The 22,191-nt window shown below is 34.2% G+C and overlaps 1 protein-coding gene and 1 pseudogene across 8 annotated transcripts in view; both read left to right on the top strand.

Moving 5' to 3' along the window:
• Positions 1 to 22,191, top strand: part of RALGAPA1 (Ral GTPase activating protein catalytic subunit alpha 1) — a 278,460-nt gene that overhangs the window by 96,392 nt on the left and 159,877 nt on the right. For 6 of the 8 annotated variants that reach the window (XM_054530036.2, XM_054530031.2, XM_054530030.2 and 3 more), the window contains one exon: positions 13,557 to 13,697. The exons of the other annotated variants lie outside the window; for them this stretch is intronic. In XM_054530036.2, coding sequence (XP_054386011.1) covers positions 13,557 to 13,697 — 141 coding nt within the window. The remainder of the gene's footprint in view (positions 1 to 13,556; positions 13,698 to 22,191) is intronic. 8 annotated transcript variants of the gene reach the window in all.
• On the top strand, positions 20,245 to 20,446 carry LOC112128964 (small nucleolar RNA U3; annotated as a pseudogene).

The raw sequence follows: 22,191 nt of genomic DNA, 5'->3' as shown, positions 1-22,191 counted from the left end.
GTACTTGTTGCCAAAATGATTTTTAGTCTAAAGTGCAGTTTATTTCCTATTCTCAAGAAGTTCATGACCTTCTGAGACTGACAAATTCATGTCCATATGCTCTAGTATTACTATAGTATTGGGACCAATCTGATTTATTTTAATGGATTTTTCTGGTATAATTTCTCACTTTTCCCTTTTGCTTATTGCATGTAAAAGCTGAAAAAGAACTACTGAATAATCCTGTAAACACAAAAAAGTTTAGATTCCTCCTCGTCATTGAGAAGGGGAGTAACCTGATAAAACTGTTTTTAGAGATTAATTTGGAAATGTTGAGTACTGTGAGTTTAAGAAGACATTAATGGAACCTGAAGTGGGTAGCTTTATTAATGTAAAGTCAGGACCAGGGGTGAAGGACAAACAGTGGGGATAGAGAATAACCAAGTTGCTCAAGCTAGAAGTCTGGGAGTTAGCTTCAACTCTTCTCTCTCTCCTATATCCCCAAACTCTGATTGAATCATCATATCTTGATGATTGTATCTTCAGCCTAAGTATCTATCACCTTTCTTCACTTCTTTACATTTTCACTGCTGCTATCTTGGTCCAGTACACCATTACCTCTACATTGCTGCAAGAGTATCCTAACTTCCCTGCATCAGTTTTTCACAACCTCCAGATCCGTTTTCTACCTTCTTGTCGTAGTGATATTAAGAATAATTTCAAATTGATGGAACTTATTTGCTTATATTTTTCAGTGGTCTTTTATTGCTCTTGGGATAAAATTGAAAATCTTACCATGATTTTTATAAGGCCCTGCATGATTAGGCCTCTGCCCCTTTTTCCAGTCTCATTTTATTCCTTTCTCCTTTGCTGTCTACTTTCCACATTACTAGACTTCATTTGTTAAAGAAGTGAGAGAAGAAAATTAACCAACCTGGAGTTTTAGATCCAGCTTATTTGTCCTTCAAAAGTGAAGGAGAGGCTGGGTGCATTGACTCACACCTGTAATCTTAGCACTTTGTAATCTTAGCACTTTAGACTGAGGTGATGGGAGGATTACTTGAGGCCAGGAGTTTGAGGCTAGCCTGAGCAACATAGTGAGACCTTGTCTCTACAAAAATTTTTAAAATGTGTTGGGTGCAGTGGCGCGTGCCTGTAGTCATAGCTTCTCAGGTGAATGAGGTGAGAGGATTGCTTGAGCCCAAGAGTTTGAAGCCACAGTGAGCTGTGATTGCACCACTGCCCTCCAGCCTGGGTGACAGAGCAAGATCCAGTCTAAGAAAAATAATAAATGTAACAAATTTAAAAATGAAGGAGAAATAAAGACTGTCAGATGAACAAAGATGGAGAGAATTTGTTGCCAGTATACTTGCTTTGCAAGAAAGGTTAAAAGAAATTATTTATAAAGAATGAAAGTGATAGAGGTCAGAAACTACATAAATAATGGAAGAGTGTTAGAGAATTAATGAATGAAAGTAAAATATTTACTTACCACCAACACTGGAAAAGAAAAAGAAAGTAAAATAAAATAAAATATTTTCTTTTTCTTTCCTTTTTTTTTTTTTTTTTTTGAGACATGCTCTGTCACCCAGGCTGGAGTGCAGTGGCGTGATCTGGGCTCATTGCAACCTCCGCCTCCCAGGTTCAAGCAATTTTCCTGCCTCAGCCTCCTGAGTAGCTAGGATTACAGGTGTGCACCACCATGTCCAGCTAATTTTTGTATTTTTAGTAGAGATGGCGTTTCACCATGTTGGCCAGGCTGATCTCAAACTCCTGACCTCAAGTGATCCACCCACCTTGGCCTCCCAAAGTGCTGGGATTATAGGCGTGAGCCACCACACCCAGCCTTTTTTATTCTTAATTAATCTAACAGCTAATGATTTGTTCAACAAACCGAAAACATATTAGGTGATTATAGCTTGTGGATGGTGAAATGATTGACAGCAGTATTTTAAGGGATGAGAAGGAGGAATTGGGAATCCTTTTAAGTATGTCTAGCTGGAAAGTGGTACAGCATTGTTTTAAAAAGAGAACTTGGGTGGGGTACAGTGGCTCATGCCTGTAATTACAGCACTTTGGGAGACCAGGGTGGTTGGAGTTCAGGTGGGAGACCAGGTGGCTGGAGTTGCTTGAGCCCAGTTCAAGACCAGCCTAGCCAACATGGTGAAACTCCGTCTCTACAAAAAAATCGAAAAATGAGTCAGGTGTGGTGACTCACACCTGTACTCCCGGCTACTCAGGAGGCCGAGGTAGGAGGATCGCTTGAGCCCAGGAAGTTGACACTGCAGTGAGCTGAGATTATGCCACCGCACTCCCACTTGGATGACAGAATGTGACCCTGTCTTAAAAAGAAAAAGAAGACTTGGATTAGTTGTTAATGTATATTGCAAACTCAGGGGCAACCACTAAAAAGGTTTTTTTTAAATGTAGTGTAATTCATATGCTAAGAGGGGAGAAAAATGGAATCATATAAAATACTCAGAACCAGAGGAGGCAGTAAAGAGTGGAATACAAAAAAAGAAGGGCACTGAATAGAAAACAGGAACAAATGTGGTACAGTGTTAACTATAGCAGTAATCACTTTAAACATTAGCTGTCTAAATAAGCCAATTAAAAGACAAAGACTGTCTTCAATGGATAAAAGAACAAGCCTCAACTATATGTTGACCATAAGTCCCTTTAAAATATAAAGATACATAGATTAGACAGATTAAAAATGAAGAGATGGCAAAAGGTATACTATGCTAACATTAATCAAAAGAAAGTGAAGCTAATTATGCAGTCGTGTCATTTAACAAATGGGGATATATCCTGAGACATGCATCAGTAGGCGATTTCTTCAGTGTGCGAACATCATAGAATGTATTACAGAAACCTAGGTGACATAGTCTACTACATACCTAGGCTGTATGGTGTAGCCTATTGCTTCTAGGCTGCAAACCTGTGCAACATGTAACTGTACCGAATATTGTAGGCAATTATAATACAATGGTAAATATTTGTGTAAGCATATCTAAACATAGAAATGGTACAGTAAAAATAATTATAATCCCTACAGCTAAAATAGAGTATTATAAATATAAAATCTACAGTAAAAATAGAGTTTTATAATCCATAAGGACCACCATCATACATGCGGTCTGTTGGTGACCGAAACATCATTATGCAGTGCATGACTATGTTAATTTCAGACAAAGCAGACTTTAGAGCAAGGAGAATTATCAAGACTAAAGAGGGGTATTACATAAAGATGATTAATTCTGGCCAGGCATAGTGGCTCACGCCTGTAATCCCAGCACTTTGGGAGGCCAAGGAGGGTGGATCACCTGAGGTCAGGAGTTTGAGACCAGCCTGGCCAACATGGTGAAACCCTGCCTCTACTAAAAATACAAAAAATTAGCCGGGCTTGTTGGCACATGCCCGTTGTCCCAGCTACTCGGGAGACAGGAGAATTGCTTGAGCCTAGGAGGCAGAGGTTGCAGTGAGCTGAGATCGTGCCACTGCACTCCAGTCTGGGCAACAGAGCAAGACTCCATTTCAAAGAAAAAAAAAGATGATTAATTCTCCAAGAAGACATAATAATCCTTAATGTGTGTTTACTAACAACAGGGTATCAAAATACATGAGGCAAAAACAGATAAACCTGCCCAGAGAAATAGAAGAAGTAGTGGTACTGTGGTTGGATATTTAACATCTTTCTATCAGTAATTGACAGATCCAGCAGGCAGAAAATCAGTGAGGACATAAATGAAGTGAATAGCACTGTCAGTCAACTGGATCTAATTATGACATCTGTAAGTTGCTTAATCCAGCAGAGATTATGCTCATTCTTCTCAAACTCATGTGAAACATTCACCAAGACCACATTCTGGGTCATAAAACATGCCTTAACAAACTAAAAGGAATAGAAATCATATAAAATATACCCTCTGACTGCAATGGATTTAACTATAAATCAATGATGGAAAAAGTTGGAAAATTCTAAAATACTTGGAGATTAAACGACACACTTCTAAATAACGCACAGCTCAAAGATGTTTCAAGATAAATAGTAGAATATTTTGAACTAAATGAAAATATAACATCAAAATTTGTGGGCAGTGAAAGCTGTGCTTAGAGGAAAATGTACAGTATTGAAAATATATATTACTAAAGAAGAAAGATCCAAAACCAGTAATCTAAGCTTCCACTATAGGAAACTAGAAAAAAAAAAATCCAAAGTAAGTAGAAGAAAATAAATAATAAGAATTAGAGCAGAAAACAGGGAAGTTGAAAATAGGAAATCACTAGAGAAAAATCAACAAAATCAAAAGTTGGGTCTTAGAAAATATCAACAAAACCAATAAATCTGTAGCTAAGTTAAACAAGAAAAAAAGAAGATATCAATTATTAATACCAGAAATGAAAGAAGAACCATTACCCGTGATCCTTTTATTATTTGTTTTATTTTTAATTTTTGTGGGTATATAGTAGGTATATATATTTATGGGGTACATGAGATATTTTGATACAGGAGTGCAATGCGTACTAATCACATCAGTGTAAATGGGGTATTCATTACCTCAAACATTTATTCTTTGTGTTTCAAACCATCCAATTATATTCTTTTAGTTATTTTTAAATTTACAATTAAATTATTTTTTGCTATAGTCACCCTGTTGTGCTAGCAAATACTAGGTCTTATTCATTCTAATTTTTTTTTGTACCCATTAACCATCTGCACTTACCCCTTCCCCCACTGTACTTCCGAGCCTCTAGTAACTATCCTTCTACTCTCTATCTCCATGATTTCAGTTGTTTTAATTTTTAGCTCCCACAGATAAGTGAGAGCATGTGATGTTTGTCTTTCTGTGTCTGGCTTATTTCACTTAACATAATGACCTCATGTCAGGATCTCATTCTTTTTTATGGTTGAATAATACTTCATTGTGTATATATACCACATATCCTTTATCTATTCATCTGTTGATGGACACTTAGGTTGCTTCCATATCTTGGCTATTGTGAATAGTGTTGCAGTAAACATGGGAGTGCAGATATCTCTTTGATAAACTGATTTCCTTTCTTTTGGGTGTGTACCCAGGAGTGGGATTGCTGGATTGGTAGCTCTATTTCTAGTTTTTTGAGAAATCTCCAAACTGTTCTCCATAGTGGTTGTACTAACTTACATTCTTACCAACAGTATGTGAGGGTTCCCTTTTCTTCACATCCTGGCCAGCATTTGTTATTGCCTGTCTTTTGGATAAAAGCCATTTTAGCTGGGGTGGGCTATCTCATTGTAGTTTTGATTTGCATTTCTCTGATTATCAGTGATGTAGAGCACCTTTTCGCATACCTGTCTGTCATTTGTCTGTCTTCTCTTGAGAAATGTTTATCGATCTTTTGTCCATTTTTAATTGGACTATTAATTTTTTTTCCTGTAGAGTTGTTTGAGCTCCTTGTGTATTCTAGTTATTAATCCCTTGTCAGATGGATACTTTGCAAATATTTTTTCCCATTCTGTGGGTCATCTCTTTACTTTGTTGATGATTTACTTTGCTGTGCAGAAGGTTTTTAACATGATGTCATCTCATTTGTCCATTTTTGCTTTGGTTGCCTGTGGATATTATTTAAGAAGTCTTTGCCTGCTTCATTGTCCTGGAGAGTTTCCCCAAAGTTTTCTTTCAATAACGTCATAGTTTGAGATCTTAGATTTAAGTCTTTAATCCATTTTTATTTGATTTCTCTATATGGAGAAAGGGATCTAGTTTCATCTCTAGTTTCATTCTTCTGCATATGGATATCCAGTTATCCCAGCACCATTTATTGAAGATACTGTCCTTTCCCCAGTGTATGTTCTTGGCATTTTTATTGAAAATGAGTTCACTGTAGATGTGTAGATTTATTCTGGGTTCTCTGTTCTGTTCCATTGGTCTATGTGTCTGTTTTTATGATCCTTTTTATTTACTGATAAAAGAATTAAATTTGATAACCTAAAAGAAATAGACCAATTACTTGAAAGGTACAATCTACCAAAACTCATACAAGAAGAACTAGATAATCTGAACAACCTGATATGTATTAATGAACAACCTGATATGTATTAATGAAATTGAATCAATAACTAACAACCTTCCAAATTAGAAAGCCAGGCCCAGATGGTGAAGTCTACTGAATATTTAAGAAAGAAAGAAATAATTCTCCACAATTTTTCTCAAAAAATAGAAGCAGAAGGAATACTTCCTAATTCTTTTGAGGAGTACTGCATTACCCTAATGCAGTTCATCTCATCAACAGGCTAATGAAGAAAAGCCATATGATCACATCAGTAGATGCAGAAAAAACATTTGGCAAAATCCAACACCCATTTAGGATAAAAACTCTCAGCAAAGTAGGAATAGGGAGAACTTCCTCAACTCAATAAATCTATTAAAAAATAAAAACACAGGACAACCTACTTCTAGCATCATACTTAATGGTGAGAAACTAGGTTTTTTTCTGCTGAGATCCACAAGTCAAGGATATCTCACTATTCCTGTAAGACAGGAAAACGAAATAAAAGGTCTACAGATTGAGAAGAAATAAATAAAGTTATCTTTGTAGATGACATGATTATTTATGTGGAAAATTTCAAAGTGACAACCTCCTGAAACTAATAAGCAATTATAGCAAGGTTATAGGATGCCAGATTAATATATAAAAGTCAGTTGCTCCCTCCATACCAGCAATGAACAACTGGAATTTGAAACTGAAAGCACAGTACCATTTACATTAGCACCAAAAATCTCCAAAACAATTAAGTATAAATCTAGCAAAATATTTACAAGATCCGTATGAGGAAAACTATGAAACTTTGATGAAAGAAATCAAAGAATATCTAAATAAGTTGAGAGCTCTAGTTCATGTACATGGATAGAAAAACTCACTATTGGCAAGATGTCATTTTTTCCCTACTTAATCTGTAGATTCAACACAATCTCAGTTGATTTTGTTCTTAACAAGTTATTTTGTGGATATTGACAGACAGAATCTAAAATTTATATAGAAAGGCAGAGCATGAGCAACATGGCAAAACCTGTCTCTACAAAAAATACAAAAACTAGTTGGATGTGGTGTCATGTGCCTGTAGTCCCAGCTACTTGGGAGCCTGAGATGGGAGGATTGCTTAAGTTCAGGAGGTCAAGACTGCAGTGAGCCATGATTGTGCCCCTGTACTTTCTAGCCTGGGTAACACAGCAAGATCTTGTATCAGAAAAAAAAAAAAAAAAAAAAGGAAAGGCGAAAGAGCCAGAAGAGTCAACACAATATTGAAGGAAAAGAATGAATTCAGAGAAGGGACAGAACCTGACTTCAAAATTTACTGTAGTAATCAAGAAAGTATGGTATGGGGGAGAGAATAGACAAATAGATGGAATAAAATAGAGATTCCAGAAAGACCCACACAACTAGAGTCCACTGATCTTTCACAAAGGAGCAAAGGCAATTCAGTGGAGAAAGGATGGTCTTTTCAACATGGTGCTATAACAATTGGACATCCACATGCCAAAAAAAGATGAATCTAGACACAGACGTTACATCTTTCACAAAAATTAACTCAAACAGATCATAGACCTAAATGTAATATACAAAAGTATAAAACACCTAGAAGACAACATAGGAGAAAGTCTAGGACACCTTGGGTTTGGCAATGAGTTTTATAATACAACACCAACAATGAAATTCATGAAAGAAAAAATTGCTAAGTTGGACTTTATTAAATTTAAAACTTCTGCTTTGTGAGAGACATTGTTAAGGGAATGAAATGACAAGTCACAGATTGGGAGAAAATCTGCAAAACACATACCTGATAAAGAACTAGTTCTAAAATATACAAAGAGCTCTTAATATTCAACAGGAAGAGAACAACCTGAAAAATGAGCAAAAGATGTGAACAAACACCTCACCAAAGAAGATACAGAGATGGCAAATAAGCATATGAAAAGATGCTCAACATCGTATGTCATTAGACTATTGCAAATTAAGACAAGATACCACTACACACCTAAAAGAATGGCTAAAATCCAAAACACTGACAACACCAAATGCTGGCAGGGAAGTGTAGAAATGGGAACGCTCATTGGTGGTGGAAATACAAAATTATATCATCACACTGGGAGACAGGTAGTTTCTTTCAAACCTAAACATAGTCTTACTGTAGGATCCAACCATAGCACTCTTTGTATTTACCTATATAAGTTGAAAACATGTCCACGCAAACATCTGCACATGAATATTTATAGCAGCTTTAGTTGTAATTGTCCAAGATATCCTTCAATAGGTGAATGGACAAACTGTTGTACATCCATAAAATGGAATATTATTCCATGATAAAAAGAAATGAGCTTTCAGACCATGAAAAAAAAAAAACCATGAAGAAACTGAATGAGTATTGCTGAGTAAAAGAAGCTAATCTGAAAAGGCTACATACTGTATGATTTCAAATATATGACATTGTGGAAAAGGCAAACTTTTGTCAACAGTAAAAAGATGACTGGTTTCCAGGCACTAGGAATAGGGGGGTGGGGCTAGAAGAAGGGATGAATAGGTAGAAGCAAGCACAGAGAATAAAGATGTGAAACTATTCTGTATGATACTTATAATGGTATATATGTGTCACTATACTTTCTCAAAACCCATAGAAGGTACTACATAAACAGTGATCCCTAATGTAAACTATGGACTTTAGCAATACTGTATCAATATGAGCTTATTAATTGTAGCAAATGTACCATGCTAATACAAGATGTTAATAATTGGGGAAACTGGTAGGGAGGGGGAAAGGGATGTATGGAAACTCTGTGTAGTTGACAGTCATTTTTTATCTGTAAACCTAAAACTGTTTTGAAAAATATATGTTCTTTAAAAAAATGTATTTTTTGGAATAGAAAATAATTTAGACATTTGAAATAACCACAGATTTATCTGTAAAATTTTTAATTCATTTTTTAGTTTGTGTCATTCTCCATTTATTTACTTTCTGACTTGCATTGAGAGAAACAAATTGTATTTCTGACACTGATTTACATTTCTCTTTTATGAAGTATTTCCTTTAATAACAAACCTGATTCCTCTCTTGTTAAAACTGTATTTTTTCTTATGACTTTGAATTACCCGATAGAGTGATAGAGTATTTAACTTTTTCTGACTAACTTAAACAGCTTTCTTCATACTGGTGATCTAAACTGATGTAAGGACCTTATGTCCTTACAATTCATGAAGACACTAGTATAGTCTATGTTGAAATTTGCAAAGTAACAGTTTTGTCACATGATGTTTCAAAGACTTATTTTACTGGTTGCTTTCTAGAATTTTCAGATAGAAATTGTAAGAAAATTTTTTTGCTTTTTCTTTGAAAGTCTGAGAATTTATTCATTATTTTTCACTTAATAAACATAAAGGGAACTTACCTGCATTTAAAAGATATTAAGCATGATATAATCCTTTTATCTCAGAATACTCAAGATGCCTTTATTAAGATAAATTTTGTTATTAATAGTTAAGTTTAAAATGTAAAAAATGTGGAGAGTATGTCTGTGGTTTTGCTTATGCTAACAAATATTAAGAGAGATTGCAATGAATTTAAGAATTATTTTTGAACATACTCATAAGCAGTGTAACTTGCTTGCATTTATGATTTAGGACCTGGTGTTCAGCTTTTGGAGCATATATATCACTGTTTTGTTTTCAGATTTTGCTTTTCATTTATGTGTATTATGATAATAGGCCTACATTTGGGGACTTTAACAGGTGTTTCTGCCAATGGATAGGAACGTATACATAATGTGAATTTTAATAAATAAGGAGGAAAATGTATAATATTTTGGAAATGAGAAAATTCTGGAGTTGCCTTCGTCATGTTTATTTTTTGTATTTGTATGCCGTTAGGGATCCATCACATTTGCGGTCCATGAATTTCTTATGCTATACGGAAACTCTAGAGTGCAAGTTACAGTTTTTTATATAGTCTGTATGGTCCAAGGTGAATTTATGGGAATGCATTTTTTTTTTGAGAGGGGAAAAGATAGGAAGCCTTCAAAAATTGTCATGCTCATAATTTGAAAATCTGTTTTTACTTTTTGATGTTATATTTTTCATACTGCCCATTAAGCATATTATAGATTTATGATCACTGATGTATGTGTCTTAGGAATGTATGTGCTAATAGAAATGTCAGTAACTGTTTTGGTTAGTAAATCCCAAAAGATCTCAATAGCTAATTCATTGTAAATAATTTTCTATAGTGAGGGTTGCATAGCTGTGAAGCCCTTGACAGACTTCTAGGTATGCCTAAAGACTTAAGAGTTTTTAGTTAAAACAAGAACAACAACAAAAGGAGGTGACCATTTTTGCTCCGTTTTTTAGGGGTTTTAAATTTGTTTTTGAGGCAGAGTCTTACTCTGTTGCCCAGGCTGGAGTACAATGGCACAAACATGGATGTGCTCATTGTAGCCTTGACCTCCTGGGCTCAAGTGATCCTCTCACCTCAAGCCATCGGAGTAGCTGGGACCGCAGAGAGGCACCACCACACCCAGCTAATGTTTTAGTTTTTGTTTTTTGTAGAGATGGGGTCTCCCTCAGTTGCCCAGGCAGATCTCAAACTCTTGGGCTCAAGCCATCCTCCTGCCTTGGCCTCCCAAAGTGCTGGGATTACAGGTGTGAGCTACCACACCAGCCAAGGGGTACATTTTTAAAGAATTCGTTCAGAATCACAACACAAATTTATTCCACTGCAAATATGGAAAAAGTTCCAAGGGAAATGCCCAAGCTCTTCCTTCAAGTTTGTGTTGGGAAATAAAGAAAAAAAGGAGTTGTTCTTTCCCAGAAATTATGCCCCAGGGGAAAAAAGAAAAACTTATAATTTATCTGTGGAATCAAAAACTCAATTCAGGTTTTTAAAAAATATATTTAAAAATTCTGGCTAACAGAGTGAAACACTGTCTCTACTAAAAATACAAAAATTAGCCGGGCGTGGTGGCGGGCGCCTGTAGTCCCAGCTACTGAGGAGGCTGAGGCAGGAGAATGGCGTGAAACTGGGAGGCGGAGCTTGCAGTGAGCCGAAATCGCACCACTGCACTCCAGCCTGGGTGACAGAGCGAGACTCCGTCTCAAAAAAAAAAAATATATATATATATATATATATATTTCTTTTTTTTTAATTAAAGGTGATTACAACTATAGATGATATTTCACCCTCTGTGTAACAACACTTTAAGATTTGCATATGTATTTGTGTCTTTGCTCTGACCAATTTTAATGAGTGATTGTGTTGGAGTCAACATAACTTTTGTTTCAAATTAGATTATAAAATTGTTGGTTACTTTCTCAAGAAGGGAAGAAGCTAGCGGGAAAACTGGAATAGGGTGAGATTCTGACATTTTGTATATGGGTTGTTTTTAAAATACACTTGATCTTTAATACACAGCATGGTAAGCCATACACTAAAGACAAATTGTTGCCATTATCTTAGCATATTCCACACTTCTATATTTTTTACCTACAGATTGTTCTTAAAGAATCCTTAATTTTGCTGGCATTCATACATTTTTAAAATCTATGATTATCTTTTTCCAATTATAAACTATGAAATGCATTTAGTTTTTGGTTAATGTTTGTTTTTACTTACTCCTCTGTATCTTCACAGCCTGAAATTGTTTTTCAAATGGTTAAGCTGGACTGCTCAAATATAGATATTCAGTAAAAGTAAAAAATTATTGCACTTATACATGGTAGGGAGTAGGGATTGACAGATCAGGGGATATGGTTCTTGCATTCGAAAAGTTGAGGAGGCTGACCTAAAAACAAACAGTCCACTAAAAATAGATTGTAAGCTTTGCAAAAGTGGGAATTCTTGTTTGTTTTTGTTTATTGCTATGTTGCCAGTAAATAATTGTTTGGGAGAGTTAGAAAAACCTCTCAGGGACTGGCCATGGTGACTTATTCATGTAATCCCAGTACTTTGGGAGACCAATGTGAGAGGGTCGCTTGAGCACAGGAGTTCGACACCAGCCTGGATAACATAGTGAGACCTTGTTTCCACTAAAAATAGAGAAAAAAAATTAGCCAAACATAGTGACACATGCCTGTGGTCCCAGCTACTCTGGAGGCTAAGGTGGGAGAATTGGCTTGAGTTCAGGGTTGCAGCAAGCTATGATCATGCCACTGTACTCCCGCCTGGACAACAGAGTAAGACCCTGTCTCAAAAAAAGAAAAAGAAAAAAAAGCTTTTCAGATGAGATGATACTTCAGGTATGAAGGAGTATATCAGGAAGAAAAAGAGACCAAGGAAATTAGCAACATACAAAGTCATGATGTGATGATGAAAGAGAATGAAAATTTTAAGGAACATTATAAAATTCTGAGCAGTGGCAGCACATGAGGACAGTAAAAGAAAAGTCTTACTGAGTGATAGATTGTAGGCAAGTTGTAAAGGTCTTGTGTGAGTTGTGTGATAATCTAAGGAATTTAGACTTCAGGGAACCAAGTCTGTCCAGTAATCAGGGAAACTCAGCAATTTGAATTGATGTTAATATTCAAACTATTTCTTTTGCCACCATTACTATTACACTGGATATTATGCAGTATTGTTTCTTTCAAGTCCTTGATTCATGTGTAACAATACCTATAACTTAATCAATAATCCTTGAAATAAATGCTTTTTTAAAAATCTCTGGGAAGTGTAAACTTGATTATTTATTTCTAAGTGAACTATAATTTATCTTTAATTTTTGTGAACTAGGGACTCTTCTAAGAAATTATCAAATGCAACTACAAATGCAATTTTTAAAAAGTAATCCAGTTTAAAGCTTTCTTTGAAAACAATTTTAAGTTTTTATGTTTATGATTTGAATAAGCACAAAATTATCTATTTTTATCAAGAACCCAATTTTTCATGCTCTGCAAATTCTGTTTTCTATGTTTCTATGTAAAAATTTTAATTATACTCCTATACTTTATTATAAAAGATACTGATTTGATTAGCATTCTCTTACCAGAAACACATACTAGACATGAGATTAAATCCTTTTGACTATGAATTACCTAAAAATTTCTAAGAAAGACCTGTGAGTGATTTAGAAAACTTTATTTGGTAAAGAATATGAAAGTAGGAATGATTTGTTCTTATAATTCAGCCTCATTAGGAAGAATGGCTCAGGATTGCCTAGAGAAATGCCCAAATATTGTTCCAAAAGTTTCTTTGAACTATTAATATTGAGTTATTTTCAATGTTTCCATTCAGTGGATTTCTCAACCCATGGTTTTGAGAACATAATGCTAATTAAAGTGTCTGCTGTTGTTTAATGCTATTCCATTGTAACTGTTAATAATAATAGCATTTTTCTGCTTTATATAAAAAAATTATATTCAAAATGTTGTGTGTGTTCTCTGATTTCTTTTCTTACAGCTTGCCAGTATTTGCCGTGCTGAAATGTTTTAATTTATAATTTCCTTCCTTTGTACCTTTTAGTTTTCTCTGTTGCTGCTTTTTCTGTGACACAAGCCTTTCATTATAGTCACTCTTCTTTTTTCCTTCCCCACTTCTTTCTTTTCCTTTTTTAAAGCCATGAGAAGCCGATCCATTGGTGAATGTGCTCTGCCATCGGCCTATATACGCAGTGCTAAAAGTGCTCCTGTTCTGATCCATACTTCCAAACCCTTCTTGCCTGATATTGTTCTCACTCCCCTTTCTGATGAGCTTTCAGGTAGTGCCACCTCTGCTAATTTCTGCACCACCTTTTTCACTTTTTAATCCTCTGCTTTCAAATTTTGCTTAATCAAATAAACTCTTTAAAGTTAATTTCTTTGGGGGAGGTATGGGAAACTGGGAAAGTGATTGAGAAATCAACATTTTGAGTTATTTGAACTCTAATGCTGTCCTTGCAGTTCATTCTGGAAGTGCTAAGTTTAGTGCTGTGCCAATGTCCAGTATTTTTTGTTGTAAATGGCCAATTTTTTTTTTTTTTTTGCTCATGTTTGATTTTTTTCTTCCTCTCAGGTGGTTAAAAGAAGTAGTAGTATATATTTATATAATAGATGTCTTGTAAAAGATGACTTAGGAAGATAATCAGAGCATTGACTTTTAATTTCTCATTGTTTTGACTAATAATATTGTAAATCTTGAATAATTTATTCTGCATTATCTATAGTAATGGAACTAAGTAAGGGCAATCAGTATTTGGGAAAAGTATATAATCTAAAAGTTGCTTTGGAATAAATCTTTGTATTTATATTACATGTAATCATATATACAATTCTAAGGATTCACTCATTTTTAAACCATTCTGTGAAGCCCTAACTTCCAAGGAGCTTCAAAACCTGCTTAGCTTTCCACTTCTGCCTCAGGTCCTTGGTCCCCAGTACTGGCATGGTCTGCTCTTTTATTAAGCTTTAATTAACATGTAATAAAATGCATAGATCCATAGACTCAATTGAATGATTTTTGAAAATTGTACACACCCCTATTAACCATCACCACAGACAAATTATAGGACGCTTCCACTACCTCAAAAAGTTTCCCAGTGACCTTTTTGAGTCAATCACCACTCACTCCTTCCCTCCACACAAATATAACTTTTTGCTGTTCATCACCATAGATCAGTTTTGTTTAAAAAAATTTTTTTTGGCATAAATAAAATGATACAATGTGCAAATTGTGCTAGCTCAAAGAAACCTACTTGTTTTGTTAACTTTGGAACCATAATATAATTAATTAGAAATGGTTTATAAGAAATTGGAGTTTTTTTAGTTTAATTGATGACAATAATAGAAAAATTGGCCTCAATCCAAACCTTAATTTCCAGTAAGTATTGATGAATGAATGGATGTATTTTACACCAGTAAAATTAGGCAACCTGAATATTTTAAGCTACCAGTGCAGAAAATTAGTAAGGTTTAAAAATATGTAGATGTAATAATATAAATTTTAATAGATGGCAGAAAATGGCACACAGTTTTGTTACATATGATGCTTAGCTACAAATAAAGAATTAGGATATTTTTGTCTCTTTAGTGCTCCATTTAAGCACTGTACCTCCTTATGTAAGTAGCACAGATTTTGGTTGCTTACATCAAATTATAATCTAGTTACTTAAGTTGGCAAACAATGTTTCTGTTCTTAAAACTGAATTTGATACAGCTAAAAGAAACTCTGAGTTTGTTATAAACTTCTCTTGGATACATTTTTTGCTCCTAGCTTTCATAAAAGACACACTTAGAGCATTTAATGCAAACCATTCTTGACATGTTTAGAAAAATTAAAATGAGCTTTGAACACTTCCATTATTATTTTATTCTATTTATTTACTTATTTATATTAAGTACAGAATTTGAATTCTCTTGGCCACTAATTCTTAAAAGTTTGATTGGATTAGACATTCCTCTACTGTCTTAAAAAAACTGTCAGAAAGATTTATTTTTTTCCTCTACATCTTAAGGGATTTACAGAATTTCTCATCTGCAACTTAATATATTGGCAAATATTCATGTTAAGTGCTAAAACATTTTTGAATAGCTAAAATAAAGATAAGATTGTTCCTTTCAAAATATTTTAGAGTGGTGCCATACCCAGGATGAGAAGTTCCTATTTCAGAATTCTTGCTTTGCTGTAAATACATAATTCAGAAAGTTCACCTTTTTAATGATTTTATGATTTAAACATTTATGAACACTGTTGGAAAGGAATTTTCTAAATGGCAATTTTATTTGTTGTATTCCTTTTCCCTATCTGGGGTAATATGCCTTCTATGATAAATTTAAAGATTTAGATGGTGTTGAGACATCAGTCACTAAAACAAAACAAACTTTATATCTGATTATCAAAATAATGTTCATTTTAGAAAACATGGATTATATGGAAAAGCATATGCAAAAATACACATAATCCTCCAAAACCAGTGATAATTTATTGACAACTTCAGATGCTTTTGCTGCCAGTTTTTTATGCTTGTGTACATTTAAAATATACAAGCATAATTACAGTTATTTTGAATTAAAAATCATTTTTTTCTCTTAGAATTTGAAAGAGGCAAGGAACCTGTCACTTTAAAATAGCAGCAAAATCCCTCCTTTCCTGATTGTGAATGAAGTCAGGATTTTTCAAGCTGATATGTAAATTTAGAACACTTTCCAGGAGATGCAAATAGGTGTGTAGAGGAAAAGAATAAAGATTCATAGTGCAAATCAGCATACTAAAGGCCCTTAGAAAACCTGTTAAAAAAAACTGTTGGCCAGGCGCAGTGGCTCACACCTGTACTCCCAGCACTTTGGGAGGCTGAGGCAGGCAGATCACAAGGTCAGGAGATCGAGACCATCCTGGCTAATGCGGTGAAACCCCGTCTCTACTAAAAATACAAAAAAATTAGCTAGGCTTGGTGGCAGGCGCCTGTAGTCCCAGCTACTCAGTAGGCTGAGGCAGGAGAATGGCATGAACCCAGGAGGTGGAGCTTGCAGTGAGCCGAGATCGCTCACTGCACTCCAGCCTGGGCGACAGAGCAAGACTCTGTCTCAAAAAAAAAAAAAAAACACTGTTTATAATTGAATATGTCTCAGACTTATTTAAGCACAGAACACGTTTCCAAGTACACATATTGATATCCTGTGCCATTAAGGTTGCAGAGAGAACCAATATGAAAATTAAACAGGATTAATCTTCTACCAGTTTACATTGTAGAAATCTAAATTATTGGATTGGTCTTTGCCTCTGCGATTCTTGGAGGCAAATTAAAGGCTTGGAATTTGCTTCCTCAGGTGTTAGGTGTAGTGCGAAGGAGAGTGGAAGAGATAAGAGAAAATGTAGGAGTTATAAGAATAGAGATTTGTAAAAATAGTGCTAAATTAAAAAACAAAAATCACCAAAATCTTAGATTATCAACCAATCATACTTTTTAATTGCTGATGTTTCTTCCAAGGTTTGAGTAAATTTTACTTTAGAATAGTTTAATGTACAGAGAATTAATAAGAAAGTGAACTGTATGAAGCGGAAAAAGTAAATGGTTTTTCATGCTTTTGTAACTCTCCCTCATGTGAATTAGCTTAAACGAACTCATAAAATATTTCCTGAGTGTATCTCTGAAATCAGGAATTGAGGTTTCTTCAACTACTTCACCAAAAAAAAAACCTCAATGAAACGACTCATAGACAATCTACCTCTAGCTTATGGTTAGAAGTAGAATTTGGTAGAAAAATATTTATCTGATACTTTTGGATAATTGGGGAGGTAAAGGAAAGTCCTTTTAAATCCTTTTTTTTTCTAACATACCAAAATCTATGAGAAAGGACCATCAGTTTTCTAAGTACCCTATTTGTTCCCAGCCCTTTTTTCCTCCTCCAGTGTTCTTGTTCTAACTGTCCATACTACCTGCATTGTTGTAAGTATGGTGCTATATGATAGAGCTTTATATACAGCTATAGACTAACCTAGTTGAATAGTTGAGTATTCTTGAAGAGTTAAAAAAATTTTTTTTTTTTTTTTAAATTTGCTCTGTTGCCTAGGCTGGAGTGCAGTGGTGCAAACATGACTCACTGCAGCCTTGGCTTCCCTGCCTCAGCCTCCCATGTAGCTGGGATCATAGGCACATGCCACCACATCCGGCTAATTTTTTTATTTTTTTGTAGAGACAGGGTTGTTGCCCAGGGAAATTCTGAACGTAAAGTTGCCCAGGCTGGTCTCAAACTCCTGGGCTCAAGTGATCCTCCCCACCTTGGCCTCCCAAAATGCTGGGATTACAGGCGTGAGCCACCACACCCAGCCCTTAAAGAGTTTTTCTTAAGCTCTGGGCACCAGTTTGAGGGCATTAGCACTATGTCTGTGCACTGTTTCTTAACATCAGTCTCATCTATAACAGTTTGAAAAATATGTATCAAATTTGATACAATATGTTGGCTTACACAAACATCTAATATAATTTATTCTGATGTCTGGGCAAATACACTCCTTGGCTTCTCTCTCATTGGCCTTTGATAATTACTTATGTGATAATTACTGCACTAGATTGTACACATTTGGTAACCCAGCCTGACAGTCATTATTTTCCTGATAAATGGATAAGAGAGAAGCCAGAAATCTGAATCATCGTTCTTAAGCAAATTACTTTTACTGCCAAAAGTAACACTTTAGTGAAAAAAGGAATATAGAAGTATATAAACATGGTAGGCAGCTTTGTGTATACTTCCACAGATGTTTCTAATTTAGTATTTTCTAATCAAGTACTATGAGTTTCTCATACTGAAATTAAACTTACAGACCCAGTTTCTTTCAACCAGTTCCCAAAACTGATTTGTCATTTTTGTTGCTATTGGACTCTGGTCTATCTAGGCTATAGTATGTAGACTGCTAATGTTGGGGACTGATCTCTTTTTATTAACGATATGTTATTATTTGAATTGAGCTCTTTATACTTTTGTTTTGTGACTGTCAACGAAAAATAAAATAGTATGTCTCACAGGCCTATCCTTTTCCTAAATTCTGCCCAATAAGGAGAATTTTTCATCTCATCAAAGAAGTAGACCCTTCTTTATACAATCAAGAATTTTTTCCTGTCATCGATGTACAACAGGATATTAATATTTTACATATTTTCCACTTGCAATCTGCTGATTGTAGCATAATTCCAATTAGATTTTTTTTTTAAGGGATAGAGTCTCATTGTGTTGCCCAGGCTTGATTGCTGTGGTGCCATCCTAGCTTACTGCAGCCTGGAACTCCTGGGCTCCAGCATTCCTCCCACCTCAGCCTCCTGGCAAATTAATTTTTTTTTTCCTGGAATAATTTACGTTAATTTTTTTGAGACAGAGTCTTGCTGTGTTGCCCAGGCTGGAATGCAGCAGTGCAATGTTGGCTCACTGCAACCTCCACTTCCTGGGTTCAAGCAATTCTTGTGCCTTAGCCTCCCGAGTAGCTGGGACTACAGAAGCCCACCACCATGCCCAGCTAATTTTTTTTTAATTTTTGGTAGAGATGGGGTTTCACCATGTTGGCCAGGCTGATCTCGAACTCCTGACCTCAGGTGGTCCACCCACCTCGGCCTCCCAAAGTGCTGGAATTACAAGTGTGAGCCATTGCGCCTGGCCTGCATTAATTTTTTAAAAAGAACATCTCAAGAAAAATGTGACGCTAACTTAAACATAGCATTATATAGCATAATCATAAGCAAAACACTATACTTTTCTTAACATAAAAAATATATTGGTAGTTTATGTTCAAAATTTTAAAATCAGGAAAACAATATTAGAATAAAAGAGAAGATAGTCGACTGGGCTAAATTTTAGTGGTTTAAATGAAAACTATTGAGCTTGATTTGTTGCTTTTAAGTCTTTTCATATGATTACAATAATGTAAAAACTGCTTTGAATTACCTGCAAATTGAACATCTAATCTTAAAAAGATAGAATTTTAATAGCCTCTGTTAATAATATTTGAAACATAGATGCTCTATAGTTTTTACTTACCTTGAAGTATATTGCCGTTATTGCCCAGATAGACAAAAACTTAGGTAATTAGCAGAAAAAAACTGAGTTTCAAAATGGCATCAATTTCTATGTAAACTAGTTTAAATGATATTATGAATTTAGGAACCATAAAAATATTACTGATAGCTAACATTCGTGCTTGACCAGTAAAATAATTTAACTTTAGTAAAGGGGATTTTGGCACTTGATTCTGTGAATCATTTCAGAAATTATTAAAATTTCTGGTGATATGTTAGTATTTTAACTGAAGAGTTTTTTTGTGAGTAACTAACTTGCTTTTTACCAGTAAGCAGCTACTTTTTTTTTTTTGAGGCGAGCTTTTCTTCTACCAGTATTTATTAAGCCCATACTTATGTGACAGGTCCTCTTTCAATCAATAGAGATATTGCAATGAATAAAACAAAAATCCTCAAGAGACTTAAATCTAGTGGAAAGGAGTACTTTTTTCTTAACGTTTTATAAGCTGACAGTATACTTTAATGTATAGCTTTCCTTTCAAACTAACACAGGAAACTTTTTGAACAAAATATTTCCCGGAAAAAACTGGTTTTTTAATCTAGAAATAATTGACCCATTTTAATGCTAAACAGTATTAAGGAAACCCAGAGATAAAACTTGACATTTCTGTAACTTTATAGAGTTTTTAAACTCTAAATTTAAATTTATTTTACCAAAGCATTTTCTCAGTGTTCAAAAGCAGTTTTTGTAAATCTCTTGAAAACATTTTTTTATTGTTTCACTCATTAAATGGTTTCTAATGCTTTAGATTAACATTTAATTGAAAAGACTACTTTCAAGCATAATTTCTAAGGTGTGTTACTAGAGGAGTTTCTCTGAACATGTGAGCACTGGAATACGGGAAGAGAAAGTGCAGTGTTCTCTCCTTAGTGTGAAACGGACCTTTGGTGTTGCTTTGCTGCAACTGCCATTTGCCTTGGGTGATCATTCTTCTCTTCCTCTGGGAGAGTAAGAGGACACAGTTGGTTTCCCTTAAGAAAAAGAAAAGAAAGAAAAAATATATAAAATTTTGTTTAAAAGCTTTCATTTTTTAAATTAAAATATAAGCAGCATAATTAAATTGTTTTGAGGGCATTTTTATTTAAACCTGATGCCACCATTATTTTTAGCAATTCAATACAAAGTTTTTTTATTGGTTCCTTCTGTATAATTTACTAACATTTGTTTTAGTTAGATTTTTATTTCTAACATTCTTATCTTCATAAAGATAAATCACTATGCTGCTCTGTGGTTTTTTTAAAATTCTTTTTTGTTTATATTGAGCTATAACTAAAGCCTGGCTTTATGGTTTTTTAATAATACAATTAATTTTTACCAAGTTTTATTTAAAAATTAATAAATTATTTCATGAGTACAAAACGTATATGATGTATTATTCAAGAGATTAAGAGTAAAGATTAATTTCTGCCTTACTTTACACCACAACTCCTCACTTTGTAGCTGTGTAATTTTGGGTAAGTCACTTAAATAGTTTATTTATTTATAAAATAGGCATAGCACCTACTTCATGGGGTTGTTGTGAGGATTAAATGAATGATATGTCAGATGCTTACAACAATACCTGGCATGTGGAAAATACTATATATAGTTTAGTTATTATTTAGTCTTTTTCTCAGTAAAGTTCAGCTGTATATATTTGCTCAACTAATGTAAGGCTTGTTAGAGTCAATTATGCTTAATTCAAGTGCCATTTGTATTGACATAATTCAGCCCTCTTGATCTGAATTTAGCATAAAGTTGATTTCCTGTCAGTGTTATTTTCTTCTTTGATTTTATGTAATTAGTATTATTATGTGCCATGAAAGAACTATATTTAAATCTTAAGAATTTTTAAAAACATTGTTTAAATTTAAATTCTCCAGTACTACAATATTGGTAGAAAAAAACCAGTTACATTTTTTTTTTAAAGCTCTTTCCCTCTTAAGCTTGCACCGAAGTTTTAGATAGTCATATATGGTAACTAAGTTTTAGGAAAAAAAAAACATAGGCTGAAATAATGGTTACGTTTTCTAATGTACAAGGTGTGAGGGCTGAGTTTGGAAGGAATTCCTAAACACAGAACATCATAATAATCTTTCCTGGCTTCTTTAGAATGGAAAAATTGTGAAATATCGATAAAAGAAATTAAAAATTAAAACTAATATTTTATTTTTTCTGACATTTGTACATTTGCTAGTGTCATAATGTTTTTATGATTTTAATGTTTTGAAATCTTGATTTTGACCTTTGGTAAAATAAATTCCAAGCTATAAAATTCATAAGAATTCTTATAAAACAGCTATACAGTCTTTATCCTTTGCTGAGTTCTTTAGAATATTGTGTGGAAAGAAATTTAGAGTGCAGCTGAATATAATCTCTGTCATTGAGGCAGAAGTTCTTATGATCTCTTATGGCAGATGTAAAAAACCGAAATATTTATGTTTGTCAAGATGCACAGATATGAGTTAGTTATCTGCTGTATTAACAAACACTTAATGAGTATAAGTGCATCAAAGTGAAGTTTGTAAGGAAATGTTTCGCTTTTCATTTAGAAAAATTTCTAAGTGGAGTGCATGAGGAAGAAAAACAATGTCATTTTTTAAAGTTGCACATTCCCCTTAGTTTAAGGACAAAAAGTTAATTGTTTCAGCTTCAGGAGATACTATATATTTAACCTATGTTGAGAGCCTACTAGTATATCACTAAGAATATACTAGAATCTTGGCATAATAC

Source organism: Pongo abelii, chromosome 15 (genome assembly GCF_028885655.2).
Source record: "Pongo abelii isolate AG06213 chromosome 15, NHGRI_mPonAbe1-v2.0_pri, whole genome shotgun sequence".
Lineage (NCBI taxonomy): Eukaryota > Metazoa > Chordata > Mammalia > Primates > Hominidae > Pongo > Pongo abelii.
This window is presented reverse-complemented; position numbering and strand designations above follow the sequence as displayed.